The sequence below is a fragment of the Ovis canadensis genome, chromosome 20, assembly GCF_042477335.2.
Source record: "Ovis canadensis isolate MfBH-ARS-UI-01 breed Bighorn chromosome 20, ARS-UI_OviCan_v2, whole genome shotgun sequence".
Classification (NCBI taxonomy): domain Eukaryota; kingdom Metazoa; phylum Chordata; class Mammalia; order Artiodactyla; family Bovidae; genus Ovis; species Ovis canadensis.
This window is the reverse complement of record NC_091264.1, coordinates 65,347,059-65,362,848: the sequence shown is the minus strand read 5'-3', so window position 1 is coordinate 65,362,848 and position 15,790 is coordinate 65,347,059. Positions and strand designations below refer to the sequence as shown.

Genomic DNA, 15,790 nt, shown 5'->3' with positions numbered 1-15,790 from the left:
CAGGAAAACAGACTCACAGAGGGCTTTAGCGGGTGACCGGCAAGGTACTAAACAACTTTACATTCCTAGGATGGCTGACCGCTCACAACAGGCTGGGAGGCACTGCCAGAACGCCCTCAGGTTTGGAAGCTGAGCCTGCGAAGGGCAGCAGCTTGCCCAAGGTCACACCACGGCCCGCTCAAGCCCAGATTGGAGGGCAAGTCGGTGCATTTTCACCTCGAATTGCATCCAAGTGGCTCAATTTTATCCACAGATGAGACCACAGGAGTAAAGTACACGTACACGTGGAGATACAGAGAGTTTTGTCTTCTCTTTTTCTCCTTTTTCTGATTTTTTTCTTTTAAATATATACATATATATATGAACAAAGCACTTGTATAAAAATAAGACAGGACTATATTATAAAGCTTTGTATCTTCTAACTTTTACTCAGTATTACACAATAAATGCTTTCCCGTTACAGTAAAAGCTTTTGAAAATATATATTAGGCAACAATAAAGGCAGAAACAGAATTCCATTTTTCTGTCTATACACAGCAGAGTCTTGAATGCATTTTAAAAGACTGGAAGAGGGTGTTACAATATTAACAGTGAGAATGAGTAGATTTTTCACAATCGGTGTGTATTAGTTTTTTAAAAATTAAGTTTTAAGCTTTACATTTATTAAAAGATTCAAGAAGCTTCACAGATGTTGCCTGGTTTGTTGTTACTATTTCAAAATATTTTGTGTTAAAGGTGACCATACGTCCATCTGTTTCTACAAATGTTTAAAATTATCCTAGTGTTTCCATATGTAGAGATACTTTGCTTCGAAACCCATTTTGAGGACAGCCCTAGAACCTGACCAGCAGCAGGACACGCCGCACCAAACTGCGTCGCTTTGGCCCAAGGACTGCACAGTTATTGTTTAGTCGTTCGGTCCTCTCTGACTCTTTTTGGGACCCCACGGACTGCAGCCCACCAGGCTCCTCTGCCCATGGGATTTCCTAGGCAAGAACACTGGAGTGGGTTGCCGTTTCCTTCTCCAGGGGATCTTCCTGACCCAGTGACTGAACCCGAGTCTTTTGTATCGTCAGGCATATTCTTTACCACTAGGCCACCTAGGAAGTCCACAGATTATACTGAGCTGAAGGCAATTAAGCCGATACAAGAAAAGCTCTCTGCTCTCCCCTTACTTCCTAAGAGCAGGACATAAATTTGAAAAGGTGTCCCCCACCCATCTACCAGGACGAGCAGAAGTTAGTCGCTGGAGGGAACCCTAGACCCTCGTTGGCCCAGAGGCGGCATCAGAGAAAGCTGCATGATATAATATTAACTAGTTCTTGTCTCCCATTTGTTGTGGTTGTTCAGTTGCTCAGTCCTGTCTGACTCTCTGTGACCCCATGGACTGCAGCACACCAGGCTTCCCTGTCCTTCACTATCCCCCGGGGCTTGCTCCAACTCATGTCCATTAAGCCAGTGATGCCACTCAACCATCTCATCTGCTATTGCCCTCTTCTCTTCCTGCTCTCAATCCTTCCCAGCATCAGAGTCTTTTCCAATGAGTTGGCTGGCCACTGATATCAGATGGCCACAGTACTGGAGCTTCAGTTTCAGCATCAGTCCTTCCAATTAATATTCAGGGTTGATTAACTTTAGGATCGGCTGGTCTGATCTCCTTGCAGTCCAAGGGACTCTCAAGAGTCTTCTCCAACACCACAGCTGAAAGGATGGATTCTCCAGTGCTCAGCCTTCTTTACAGACCAATTTTCACAATCATATATGACTACTGGAAAAATCATAGCTTTGACTAGACGGACCTGTGTTGGCAAAGTGATGTCTCTGCTTTTAAATACACTGTTTGTCTCCCGTTAGTTTCCCGTATATTTGCCTTAACTGTTTGCTCCCTAAAAGCGAAAGGTCCTTTTCCTTTGTCCTCTCACTCCTTTGAACGTGCTGTTTTCCACTAAGCTGCCGTCTAAGCCCCAGCTCACCACTAGCCACTCCATGTGTATGAGACCCGCACATGTCCACAGTCCTGTTTCTCTCTTTTTAATCTGCCTTCTGTTGGTTAAATTCGAAGGGCCCAGCTAATAAAACCTAAGGCGGAAGGAGAAAATTTCTCTCTAGGCTCTGAAAACCTCTTCTCAAACTACTTGCTTTTGTGAAGTGCAGGGGCTGTTTGCTCTGGGCAATAATTAAAAGGTTATATAAAAGTTCATGATCCTACATTTCAAACTGTATGATGGCCAAAGGGTAAAGATTCTTTCTCAACTCATTTTTGCTTACCTCTTCTAATCAGACTATCGGATTTCGGTCCTCTTTACAATTGCAGGGAGGTTGCAACACATACTTTCAATCCAGTATCCACCGAAAAAATATTTCCTTTGCTGTTCTTTTTTATAGCATCTTTTATATACTGCTAGTTCTCTGTGGTGCTGGAGAAGACTCCTGAGAGTCCCTTGGACTGCAAGGAGATCCAACTAATCAATCTAAAACGAAATCTGTCCTGAATATTCATTGGAAGGACTGATGCTGAAGCTCCAATGCTTCGCCCATCTGATGCAAAGAACTGACTCACTGCACACGACTGGGCAGGAGAACAAGTTCTCTGTGACCCATTCCTTTTTGTAAAATCATCGCACAAGAGGAGGCGCATACATTCCGTAGGTGGTTATCTTTCAGTTACGTTTGAAGTTCTTACGCAGATGAATTAGGAATTCCAGTCTTGTCGGCTTTTAGAAAGTCAATTCTCCCCTAAAAATGGTTCATTTGTTTCCATGCCACCTGTTTCCTTTCTCTAAATACCAAAAAGTCAGGTTTGGAACACGACTTTAATTAGTTTCAGAAGAGCAGGAACGCGGCTCAGAGGCCATCCCCTCGCCCACAGGCCAGAGACTAGCGGGTCTCGCTCGTCCGCCGGCGCCAGGAGATGCCCGCGCGCTCCTAATGTTTAACTACGAAGCGGCCGTGAGACACCACGCGTTTGGGGTACGAGGCCAACAGTCTGGGGAGAGCGGTGGTAGACGCGTGTCTCCGGCCGCCGCTGCGGATGCCCCTTCGGACTCCCTGGGACCCGCCCCTGCCCAGCGACCCGCCCGCGTCCACCGTCGCCCCCGCTTCCCCGCCCTCCGCCTCCGCCCCGCCCCCTACCGCGCGCAAAGCCACGCCCCCTGTGCAGCCGCGGCTCGCGCCCCACCGCTCCGGCGTCCCTCCCGCGGGCGGGTTTCCGCATGCGCAACCCGCCGAGCGGGCGCGGACTACGTTTCCCGGCAGGCCGTGCGAGCCGCTGCCCGCGCCGGGCGGAAAGGTTCGCTCCTCAGCCCGCCGAGCGGTCGCGGACTACGTTTCCCGTCGGGCCGTGCGAGCCGGCGCCGGCGGCGGCCGCGCGGGCTACCGCGGACTCCGCTTCCCGGCGCGCCGCGCGAGGCGGCGGGGCGGCGGGCAGAGGGCGGGCCGACGCGGGCGGCCCGGACGTGAGGCCTGAGCGGCGCTCTGCGCCGGGCCGCGCGCGTCCTGCCGCCTCCCGGAGCCGGGGGCGCGCGGCGCGGGGCCTAGCGCGGCGGCCGCCATGGAGGTGAGCGGGCCGGAGGACGACCCGCTGCTGGCGCAGCTGCACCGGGTGCAGTGCCCCGTGTGCCAGCAGGCCATGCCCGCCGCGCACATCAACGCGCACCTGGACCGCTGCCTGCTGCTGCACCCGGCGGGCCTGGCGGAGCCGGCGCAGCCCCGCGCCAAGCGGCGCCGGCCGTCCGAGAGCTCGGCGCTCAAGCAGCCGGCCACGCCGACGGCGGCCGAGAGCAGCGAGGGTGAGGCGGAGGAGCCGGACGACGGCGGCGAGAGCGAGGACCGCGAGAGCGACGACGCGCCGCCCACGCCCAGCGGCGCGCGCCTGCTGCCCGACTTCCCGGGCGCGCGGCCCGGCAGCCCGGGCGGCAAGGGCGCGGGGCCGCGGCCGGCGGCGGCGGCGGCGGCGGGCGGCGCGTCCCCGCGGAGCTGGGGCGAGGCCGAGGCGCCGGAGGAGGAGGAGGCGGCGGGCGACGCGGACGGCGAGGACGACGCGGGCCGCTGGGACGCGGACGCGGGCGCCGCCGCATTCGGGGCCCCCGGGGGCCGCCCGCGCGCGCCGGCGGCCGAGGAGGTGCGGCAGCTGCTGGAGGGGAAGCCGCTGGCCGACACCATGCGCCCCGACGCGCTGCAGGACTTCGTGGGACAGGGCCGCGCCGTGGGGCCCGAAACGCTGCTGCGCTCGCTGCTCGAGGCCAGCGAGGTGCCCTCGCTCATCCTGTGGGGGCCACCGGGCTGCGGCAAGGTCAGCGCGCCGTCCCGGCCCTCTGCAGGGGGAGATGGGGGGGTCCGATCAGGGCCCGCGAGGCGTCCCGCCCCGCCCTCACCCCCTGGCTGTTAGTAGCCCGATTCTCGGGGAAAGGACAGGTGGCCAGGAGCAGTTTCCCATTCGGGAGTGTGTCCATTCAGTTTTGGAAAAAAAAAATGCAAAAAATGTTAAGTTTCTGTTGTGCTTCCTTGTGTTTAGCTGTTGGGTTTCTTGTTCATCGTTTTGTTCGTGCAGTTCTTTATCAAACCTTGAAACTGTACTTGCTTAACAGGGCTGACCTGAGAACTCCTTGCCTTTGCAAGTCGGTTTCATCCACTGTTTTCCATAGCTTCTTATGATGCCTTCCCCTTTAGAGAAGAAACTGGGTGCGTCGTGGTGTCCAGTCTTTCTTGGGAATTAGCACAAGCCCAGAGATGGGCACTTAGGATACTGGAATCTAGAGAACAGAGCATTGGAGGAACACTTGAGCAGCAATCTGAAGGAGCCTTAAGGAGGCAGGTGTTAAGACTGAAAAAAGAGAGCCAAGTGGTGCTTAATATATATACACTTTATCTGCTGGAAAAGGGAGAAAGCACCACAGAGTGGAAGGCCAAACCCAGGATTAGGTGCAGAGGCGCTCAGAGCTGTGAGGTTCAGACGCCTTGATGGTGTTTTCCTTGGTTTTTCTTTCTAGCTTCATCCTCTGTTTACGTGTCTTGCACTTTGCTTTGGTCAAATTTAACCCACGTAGCTTGGTACTCTGCAGTAGCATCCTTACTGATTGCCGAGAACTCTTAAGATGGGCAGAACGGTTAATCAGATGGAAGAGGCAGAGAGCACGAACACCCCTGGGGCGGTGAGCAGGACGCACTCACAGAGGACGCGTGGCTGGAAAGGCAGTGGGCTGGGCTGGTCAGTGCGGAGGTGGGTGACCGGTCACAAGCCAGGCAGGTGTGGCCTCTGGGCTGGGACTTGCTGAGGAGCAGCCGCAGTGTCTGATGGGGCCGTGTGACCTTCAGAAGATATGCCCCCTTGCCACTCATTCCGGAGCGCGTTTGCCCCCTTCACCCCATCCTTGCTGCTGCACTGCGATGCCAACAGAAATAACAGACTTAATGGGAGCGTGTGCGTGTGTGTGCAGCCCCCAGTAAGCGCCAGATGCCGCTTTTCCTTGGATTCCTTCGCTTCCCGGGAAGCGTTGCCGGAGGCGTTGCTGCTGCTTTGCTCCGTCCACAGCGGACGGTCACACGTGGTGGTTCAGGGTCACCGCTGGTCTCCCAGTTCAAGTGCTGGTTCTCTTCTGCGCTGCTTGCGAGCTTTGGGCTCTGGTCCCCCTGGCCCGGGGGTCTGCACCTCGCCAGTCGGTGTTGCTGCTCTCTTGGCTGGGCGAGGTCGCACCTACCACCAGGCTCTGCTGCGTCCATTCAGCAGGTCTTTCCAGAGATTCCGGAGATCTTAGTGTCCCCCGGAAGGCATCAGCGGAGTTAGACCTAAAGGAGAGGAGGTCAGGACGCGCTGAACTTTGAGCTGCTCTTCTTGCTTTCCGTGTAGCATTGTCTTTAGTGTGTAAACACGCACCGCGCCGTTTGAGCTGGCTCTCTCGTGCCGAGCGCCGCGGTGTCCAGGCCACTGTTCTGGTGCCTGTCCTCCCTGTCTCAGTTCCCGCCCTCTCTCGCAGACCACGCTGGCCCACATCATAGCCAACAACAGCAAGAAGCACAGCATCAGGTTCGTGACGCTGTCAGCAACCAGCGCCAAGACAGCTGACGTGCGGGACGTCATCAAACAAGCTCAGAACGAGAAGAGATTTTTCAAGAGGAAAACCATCCTTTTTATTGATGAGATTCATCGGTTCAATAAGTCTCAGCAGGTACGTGCTCTTCCTTCTGGTCCTTGCCAATGTGGACTTGAGTGTGAAGCCTGTGCGTTCACTATACAAGGGCTCAGGGTGGGGGTGACTAATTCTCCAGGAGCCCAGGCCCTCCGCCCTTCTCCTTCACGCCTGTCATGCTCACTTTTTCTTAGCATGTTTTTGGTGCCCAGAAAATGCTTCCTCTGTCTGATAAATGAAATTGTAGGTGTATGCTGGGGCTGTTGATAGGAGAAAAACTACTTTGGGTCAAGTTTCCAATTTTCAGGCATTTGTAATTGAAACATCAGGACTCAGTGGACAGCTTAAGTTGCTGATAGGATCCTAAACTCAGGATTAGGAAAAGAAGAAACAGCCGGCTCCCCCTGGATCCTGCAGGCTGTCGACTGGGGTCAGCATCTTCTGCTTTCCTTCCTGATCAGGACACGTTCCTTCCTCATGTGGAGTGTGGGACCATCACCCTGATCGGGGCGACCACGGAGAACCCCTCCTTCCAGGTCAATGCTGCTCTGCTGAGCCGCTGCCGAGTCATCGTGCTGGAGAAGCTCCCTGTGGAGGCTGTGGTGACTATCCTAATGCGGGCCGTCAGCTCCCTGGGGATCCAGGTGCTGGACTCCAGCCGCCCTGCCGACCCTCTGAGCCACGGCGGCAACAGCAGCTCCGAGTAAGCAGCTCCGGCTCCGCGGGGATCCCCTGGCTGGGCTGGAGGGCAGGACGGAGGAGGGTGTCCTTCCAGGATGGACGGGGCATGTGATGCTGGGCTGCAGAGGGGCTGCCCTGTCTCTGCAGATGGAGAGACCACCCACCCCGGGCGCCCCGGAAGCTCTTCCAGCTCTGACTGTAACCGCCTGGCCCCTGGCTTTAGTTCTCGGGTGTTTGCCTCGGCGCTGACAGATTCCAGGCTTTTCCTTGCACACCTTTTTATTAAGGCTCAGAAAACCTGGAGAGGCTTTTTGATTATTTTCTTCATAGGGGAAACTTACATCATGAATCTTTTTAAGTTTATACTCAGGTTCCAATTTTCTTTTTCCTGCAGTTTTTTTTTTTTTCCCTGTAAAACATTGAGTAAGAATTAGTGTAAACGGAAACTGACTGAAAGTGATGCCTTAAAGGCAGTCTGTTTGCTCCGGGTGATGTCTCTGTATCGTGAGAGGTGTGTGAATCGTGGGCCATCGATTGCCTTACGTGCGGCAGGGCTCCTCCCTTATTTGTGTTAGAAGCACACCTCTGCCGTTTGCTCCTGTCCGAGATGCGAGATGCGGGAGGAATTACCTGGGGCACAGGAAAGCCTGGACATGGACAGGGACGCCCTTGGGCCAGGTTGCATGGCTTGAGGGTCGAGCTGGGGTGGGAACGCCACCCACGCCGGAACTGAGGGGCCGAGAGGGGCCTGTGGGCGTTGATCATTGCAGCTTCAGTCGTGAAAGCACGTCATCGTCTCCAGACTCAGGGCGCACTCTTCTCTGGGTGCTGGTTGCTGAGGTCCCTGCACACCTCCCTGTCTGTTCTGGGCCTGAGCGCCCCTCCTCACCCTCCCCTGAGGTCTTGAAGGGTTTCAGCGTATTTACTCCTCTTGAGGACCCGCGTGGTGTCAGCGGGGTTGGGAGGAACTGGCTAGCGGCTGGAACCTCTGTGCGGTGTTGTTCTTGGCAGTCAGCTCCCATCCGGAGACTTGCCTCGTGACCGTCCCGAACAGCCTTTTATTACTGCAACGTCTGTGTTTAGAAAGACTGAGTTTGGACAGGGGCGATCCTGGAATGTGGCTCGTGTGAGAGGGGGGGTGAGGAGCCGTGGGAGACCAGGTGGGCTCACCCCGGTGCCCATGACTCCAGACCTGATGGAAGGGATGACGGTGGAGCAGAGCAGACCTCCAACGCTCGGGAGGATTGCATTTTCCAACCTGGAAAACTCCGTCTCAAGGCTTTCTCACAGCCTGCTCGTTGGCCTCTGTCGTAACAAACGAGGCCTGCTCATGGCCTGTCCGTGAGGACTGAGCTCTGAAACGGCCTGTGTGCCTGTCCTCTGCCCACTTCCCGCCCCGGGTGTGCCTGGCGCAGTTACCCACAAGGGCGGTCTGTGCTCCCGGGCGCTGACCCGACGGTCATGCAGCAACGGTGACCCACCCCTTTGTCTCTGGTGTTGACATTTTCCATGGTGCCTGTTGGTAAAAAGATACTGAGAGTTCTGAGTACCTGGCTTGCTTTTCAAAATAGCGTTTTGTTATGAAGGCTGCAGACTGTATGATATGACCCAGTTTTGTTTTCAAAGCTTGACTGGATGGTCACAGGATAGATAGGTACAGGGCGTTCCGAAGGTTCTGCCTGCCCCCAGGCCCACCCCCGGCTCAGTGAGGTGAGAGGCTAGAGGGTGGGCGGCTCACAGAGGGGGCTCAGCCAGCGCCCTGGCAGCTGCCGTCCGCTCTGGGTGCTGCAGGTCAGGATTCGTGGTGGTGTTTTCTTCTGTACTTCCCATCTGTCTCAGCTTTTAAAAATACACGTTCCATCCTGAGGCTGCGGGGAAGCTGAAGTCAGCCCACTCGGTGTGCAGAAGTGGGGCCTGTCGTGCACCAGGCCCTGCGGGTAAAGGACCCCTGTCCTGCAGCCAGGCGCCTCCGAAGGGCGGCCCTGCGACACTGGCTCGGGCCTCCAGCCCCGCGCTCCCCTGGCACGTGGTCCCATGCGCGCTCTGCTGCCTGCGGCTCTGAGGAGAAAGGCCGTCGAGGTTCTAGTTCTGGGGCGAGATGTTGAGGCCGTGTAGGTCTGCCCTCCCCACACACACAGACAGACACAGATATAACACTTGTACAGACACAGTTACACACATCACACAGACACATACAGACATATACATGCATACTTACATATACACACATACAAACACGCACTTAAACACATATATACACACTTATACAGACATGCATATACATATATCACACACGCATACACAGACACACGTACTTATACACACATGTACACACAGAGAAACATGTACTTATACAGACTTATATACCCACATAGAGACACATGCACTTACACACATAGACACACACATATACACACTTACGCACACACACAGACACGCACTGACACGCAGACACGCATATACACACGTACGCACAGACGCGCAGGTGTGTCCTCCCTGCGGCTCCCCCGAGCCTCTAAACCTCCTCTGCTGCTGGCCCCCGTGTGGGCTCTCTGGTGTGGGCTATCTAGTGTGGGTTGGCTTTCATGCGGGTCTGGTGTTTCTCCAGATCATCAAGAGTGCACTCTGGAAGTGGCTGTCGGCTCTACAGAGAGCCAGCGCTGTGGTCTCCGTGTGTATTGTGAGTGTCTGGTCAGGAGGGGAGGCCGGGCCGACGGGAGAGCCATCTGGTGTGAGCCAACTCCTGAGGGTGGAGAGGCAGCTGGCAGGCTTGGCTTTGGAGACACGGCATCCGGGAGCCGCCAGAGGTGGGCCTTCAGGGGCGAGTGCAGCCGGGGGTCCTCGACACTGTCCCCCCAGGGAGGCGGGGCGCCCTCTGAGCACTCCCTGCCCAGCCCAGTGGGGCCTTCGGGGTTGTTCTCCAGGTAGCTGCTTCAGATGATCTGCATCGATGTATTAATTGCTGTGACATTTCCAGCTGAAGACACGGCTGGGCTGTAACTTTGAACAGTTATATTTTACTTTGTACGTATGCAACTAGCCAGGAAGAATAAGATCCCGCTACGTAGCTGAAAGAGCTGGACGCCTTGTCTAACTAGACAGAACAGGAAAAGTTGCTCAGTTAGACTCGGAGTCACAGTCAGACCTTCTTTACGAAGTACCCCCGTGGCAGCGTGCCCCAGACCAGAGCCCAGTGCCCAGCTCCTGGGTGCTGCTGTGCCCAGAGGGACTGGGGACAGGTTGGTTGTAAAATGAAGGGTGTGCTTATAGAGTTGTCCCTCAGGATCTGCAAGGCATTGGATCCAGAGCCCCCACCCCCGTGGACACCAGAACGCGAGACTAGAGGATGCACAGGCCCCTCTGTAACAGCCTGATGTTTGCCTAGGACCAGAGCACATCCTCCCATATACGCAACATTGTTTCTAGGCGACTGATCACACCTAAAACAATGTGAATAAACCAGGTGTAGGTTGTTGCAAATAAGCTCTGAATGCTTTGTACGTGGTTGTCAGTGTGCAGCCGACTCAAGCTGTGCTTTTTAGAACTATCTGGAATTTTTCCCCATAATACTTTACATCCGAGGCCGGTTGAATTCGTGCACGTGGAACCTGGAGACCGCAAAGGACTGAATGTTGGGTGGAAAAGGACCAAACGTCCGGTGAAATAAGCTCGGGACTCGAAGGCGGGGCTGTGCTCAGCCGCTCTGTCTCTGGCTGCTAATGGTACAGGCCCGCCCCAGCACCAGGGTTCAGGGTCCTGGGTGGAAGCTGAGCCTCAGGGCTCGGGAGTGGCTTGAGGGATGAGAGGCACAGCGTACTGCAGGAGGGGGTGTCCAGAGTGTGACACGGCGCTGGTTGTTGCAGGTCCTCGGTGCTCATCGAGGACAAGGCTCTGGACACGCTGGCCCACCTGAGCGACGGGGACGCGCGGGCCGGGCTGAACGGGCTGCAGCTGGCCGTGCTGGCTCGGCTGAGCGCCCGGAAGACCTTTGGGAAGAAGGGCGGGCAGAGCTACCCCCCGAGCCGCGTGCTGGTCACAGAGAGCGACGTGAAGGAGGGCCTGCAGCGCTCACACATCCTGTATGACCGGGCAGGTGAGTGAGCACCCGGCCCCCACGCAGCTCCGCCCAGAGCCTCCCGGCACAGCTCTGCTTCCTGACCAGGGGGCTGACAGCTGGTGTGGGATCGTGGGAACTCAGGTGTGCGTTTAGTTTAAGTAACTTGGTTCAATTGGAGTTCTTTAATGAGAGTTAAAATCCTTAATTCCCTTGTGGCTCAGCTGGTAAAGAATCTGCCGGCAATGGGGGAGACCTGGGTTTGATCCCTGGTTTGGGAAGATCCCCTGGAGAAGGGAAAGGCTACCCACTCCAGTATTCTGGCCTGGAGAATCCCATGGACTGTATAGTCCAAGGGGTCGCGGAGAGTTGGACACTACTGAGCGACTTTCACTTTAATTCCTAAAGGCACAATTAAAAATTAAGTTTACGTAGAAATTGGTGCTTTTATTCTGTGCTAGTTTTTTTTTTAATGAATTTTTCCATGTGCGTTTATCTGTTTTCATAAAACCATACTTACAGATACCAAACCTGGCACCAGCTCCCGTTAAATCCCTGAGCTGGAATAGTCAACATCATGAGCACAGCACTCTGTGTCTTTGTAAAAGACATAGGCGATGAAGAGTCCCCTGTAGACGAGGGTGTGTGTGACTCTGGGCCGTCGTGCTGGAGTCGGATTTCCACCCCTTTAGAAGGAAGTGGGGTCTCCAGCATAATGCCTTCATGGACCCGGTGAAGCGTGAGACCGAGGCCCTTTGCAGCGGGCAGGGCTCAGCACCGCCTTCCCGGCCCCGCGTCCCACGGGCGGCGGCACAAGCCCCTCCGTGGGGCCGGGTGAGGGAGGTGTCAGAGCTCGCAGTGCTCAGGCCTTCCCGGGTCCCTGGCTGGCTCGGGCTGCTGGCTCGGACTTCCCTGAGGTCAGCCGGGGAGAGGCCTGCGGCGCGGGGCTGAGCAGGGCTCTGCGCGCAGGGGAGGAGCACTACAACTGCATCTCGGCGCTGCACAAGTCCATGCGGGGCTCCGACTCCAGCGCCGCGCTCTACTGGCTGGGCCGCATGCTGGAGGGCGGCGAGGACCCGCTCTACGTGGCCCGGCGGCTCGTGAGGTTCGCCAGCGAGGACGTGGGTGAGTGTCCTGGGCGGGGCCGTGGGAGTGTCCTGGGCGGGGCCGTGGGAGTGTCCTGGGCGGGGCCGTGGGAGTGTCCTGGGCGGGGCCGTGGGAGTGTCCTGGGCGGGGCCCTGGGAGTGTCCTGGGCGGGGCCCTGGGAGTGTCCTGGGCGGGGCCCTGGGAGTGTCCTGGGCGGGGCCCTGGGAGTGTCCTGGGCGGGGCCCTGGGAGTGTCCTGGGCGGGGCCCTGGGAGTGTCCTGGGCGGGGCCCTGGGAGTGTCCTGGGCGGGGCCCTGGGAGTGTCCTGGGCGGGGCCCTGGGAGTGTCCTGGGCGGGGCCCTGGGAGTGTCCTGGGCGGGGCCCTGGGAGTGTCCTGGGCGGGGCCCTGGGAGTGTCCTGGGCGGGCGGTGAATGGACTCGGTGGAGGCCGACGTGTGTTTCTGGGCGTCTGGCCGTCACAGTCATGGGTCACTGCGTCCCTCGGTAGTAACCCCACAGGGGTGCAGACCACCTGCTCTGCCCACGCGGGCCGCCTTCACAGCTCGTGCCTGTGTCGCCGTGGGGTCCGTGGGACCCCGTGTCGAGGCCCTGTCGGCAGCAGTTGCCCACGTGGTGTCCCCGTGTCGCACTTGGACGATTCTTGCAGCATTCACACTCCCATCTCTGTCCTGCTTTTGTTTGGAGGTCTGTGGCAAGTCCTCTCTGATGTCACCACTGCAGAGAGGCTGGCTCCCTCAAGGCTCGGGTGACAGTTAGCAGGTTGAGCAGTGAAGTGTTTTAGACACGACTGTACTGTTAACATAAGCTCTGGGCAGGCCGGGGAACCAGAGCATCCGTTCAGCTTGCTTTGTCGCGGTTTTCACTTTATCTTGGTTTTCGTGTTATTGCAGTAGTCCAGAACCAAGGCCACAGTCTCACCGAAGTGCCTGTGTTGAAATAAAAGCAGCGTTTTAATTTTGCTTTGGAGTCAGGTGTTCTGGTTTTCATCAGAGCTCCCGAGATGTTAATGGAAAGGGAGGGCTCCAGGCCCCTTTAAGGAGGTCCCAGAGCCTTAGCTGTCTGTGGCGTCAGCAGTGCCCTGTTCTCGGCGTGTCCATACCCTGCCGGTCTCCATGGCCTCTGCTCTTTACGGGTGCTGTACGTGGTCCCCTGTTTTCCTACTGGATGCAGAGCTTTAATCTCCAAGGAAGCAATAGTTCTTAAGCGTGCCCAGTGACCGCCCCGTGCACACCTCTGGAGTCAGCTAAGATCAGCTCTTGCTGAATGACTCCTCGGTCAGGGTCTGCAGGCGTGGTGGGTCGGCGCGGGGGTGTGCGGTGGGACCTAACTCGCCCCGTCCGTGTGTGTGGCAGGCCTGGCTGACCCGTCCGCGCTGACACAAGCTGTCGCCACCTACCAAGGCTGTCACTTCATAGGCATGCCCGAGTGCGAGGTAAGGCCCCTGCCCGGTGCCGTCGCCTTGGGTGGCGCCTCCCCGGGCCTGGACCTCTGGGAGCCTGGACCGCGGAGGAGGCCGCCTGGCTCTCTGACCCCCATCTAGAAGCTTAGACGCTGGGGGGAAGGGACCTTGGTGTCAGCACGGTCTGGTGTGGGCTCCTCGGAAGTGCTCAGGGTTTCCTGGGGGCAGGAGCCTCAGAGGAGCTGAACAGACAAGCAGGTTCACCCACAGACAGAGCAGCTCCTGCTTAGCTTTACATGGTGGGGTTTCAAGAAGAATTTCATGTAATAAAAAGTCCTTTCAGTTTTAAAAGAAAACCACTGGTCTGGTTTAGCTTTGCCTCGGGGAGGGACGCCGCCTCCTTGTCGTGGTTTGTCCAGACTGTGGGCCCCATGGGACGTCAGCGCGGCAGGGGCGGGGGGGGGGGGGGGGGGGGGTCCCAGAGTTAACCCGGGGCGGCGCCCCCCAACCCCGCGCAGGTGCTCCTGGCCCAGTGCGTCGTCTACCTGGCGCGAGCCCCGAAGTCGATCGAGGTGTACAGCGCCTACAACAACGTCAAGGCCTGCCTGCGGAGCCACCAGGGCCCGCTGCCCCCCGTGCCCCTGCACCTGCGCAACGCTCCCACCAGGCTGATGAAGGACCTGGGCTACGGCCAGGGCTACAAGTACAACCCCGCCTACAGCGAGCCGGTGGAGCAGGAGTACCTGCCGCAGGAGCTGCGGGGCGTGGACTTCTTCAAGCAGCGGCGGTGCTGACGGAGGCGGCCGACCGGCCGGGGGCTGGCGGAGGCTGTCCCGCCCGCCTTCTGCGCCAGCGGCGGAGCGTTCTGCGGTGGGGGCGCAGCCACTGCGGCTGCGTGTGTGACGTGGCGTTGTGTTCGTTTGCACCCTGTGCGACGTGATGCTCATGAAACGTTCTGGCAGCTTCGTGCAATGGATTCACGGTGTAAGGAGGTATCTATTTTGTCATAGTATTTAAGTCATAATGTCATTTCAAAATTGAGTTCTGTAGGTTTCTTTTCCTTTAAAAAATGTTTATTCTGAGTAGTTTCAATTGATTAAAAAAAATGTAATTGTGCTTTAATACTGCATAGTGTTTTGGGTATTTTTTTTATATGCAAAGGTCTTATGAGCCAATAAAACTATTTCAAAGTACTCTTCAGTTCTTGCCTGTTTTCCACCTGGGATCCGAGGTTCCAACAACATCTGTCAGTGTTACATTCTGATGGGTAAACACGGGAGGAAAAATGACCCTAGGTAACAGAGGTCAGAAGTCTGTGTGTCTGTGAAAATCAACTTTAAAAATTTTGAAGGATTTTGAAACATCATCGTGATTGATTTAAGTACGGTTAATCTTCAGTTCCAGAGTTGGTTGGTTCCCAGTTCTTTGAGGCCAGTTCTCAGAATTGTGGTGACGTAGGTCATGGCTGCAATCTGATCAATGTGCAGCTGGCGCCACCTGGCGAAGGTTCCAGCTCAGGATATGGTTCCAGCTACCTGTAGCCCTGGAGACTACCTGTAGCCCTGGAGACTACCTGTAGCCCTGGAGACTACCTGTAGCCCTGGAGAAGGAACTCAAGGCCCCTGCTCTGCTTCCTGACTCACCTGCCGCTGTGTGCTCCCCCTCGACTGTTTGCCTTTGCTTCTGCTTTCTCTCACCTCTCTGATGAGACTTGCCCTTTAGCTAAAGCTTTTCCGCAGACAAAGCAGGTGGCGGCACCTGGCAAAGGACCACAGGGTCCTGCTCTGCCTCACTGACTTCTCAAGCTCCCTCCTGCTGTTGGGCAGCCCTCTCTTCCGGGAGGACCCCACCTGCTCGTCTGTTGGTGGTCTGCCCCGAGGGGGGACCCCTCCTATCCTGGGCGCCGTTGCTTCATGCGTGCATCATGTCTGACCTCGGGATCCTGTGCTCGACCTGCTCACATGAGGCAGATCCTGCGGTCGCTTCAAGGAGCACAGAGTCCTGGGCAGCAAAACCACCCGGGAGTCTGGGGATGTGCTTACTCCGCCTGCAGACCCGCCTGATGGTTCGGGAATAAACTCAAGGTTGGAGAACTTCCATGGTGTCCAGTGGTTAAGACTCCTGGCTACCGAGGCAGGGGGCCCTGGTTCGACCCCAGGTCAGGGAACTACGTCCCACGTGCTGCCACGGGGACCCAGCACAGCCCGGTAAGGACTGAAATGTGTGTATGCGACCCCGTGGACCGTAGCTCACGGCTCCCCTGTCCACGGGGCTTCCCAGGCGAGAATACTGGGGTGGGTTGCCACTTCCTTTTCTGGGGCATCTTGGGACCCAGGGGTCAGACCTGGCCTTGCTTTCACGTCTCTTGTGTTAGCAAGCAGGCTCTTTACCACTGGCGTCATCTGGGAAACCCTGAAAAGTTTTC

The 15,790-nt window shown here is 56.7% G+C and overlaps 1 protein-coding gene across 1 annotated transcript; it reads left to right on the top strand.

The window, feature by feature from the left end:
• The first annotated feature begins 3,270 nt into the window (after positions 1 to 3,270).
• Positions 3,271 to 14,558, top strand: WRNIP1 (WRN helicase interacting protein 1). The gene is made up of 7 exons (XM_069564007.1): positions 3,271 to 4,291; positions 5,973 to 6,164; positions 6,587 to 6,828; positions 10,670 to 10,899; positions 11,830 to 11,985; positions 13,319 to 13,398; positions 13,884 to 14,558. The coding sequence occupies exons 1-7, from the start codon at positions 3,551 to 3,553 to the stop codon at positions 14,157 to 14,159; spliced, it is 1,917 nt and encodes a 638-aa protein (XP_069420108.1). The 5' UTR covers positions 3,271 to 3,550; the 3' UTR covers positions 14,160 to 14,558.
• Positions 14,559 to 15,790: the final 1,232 nt, after the last annotated feature.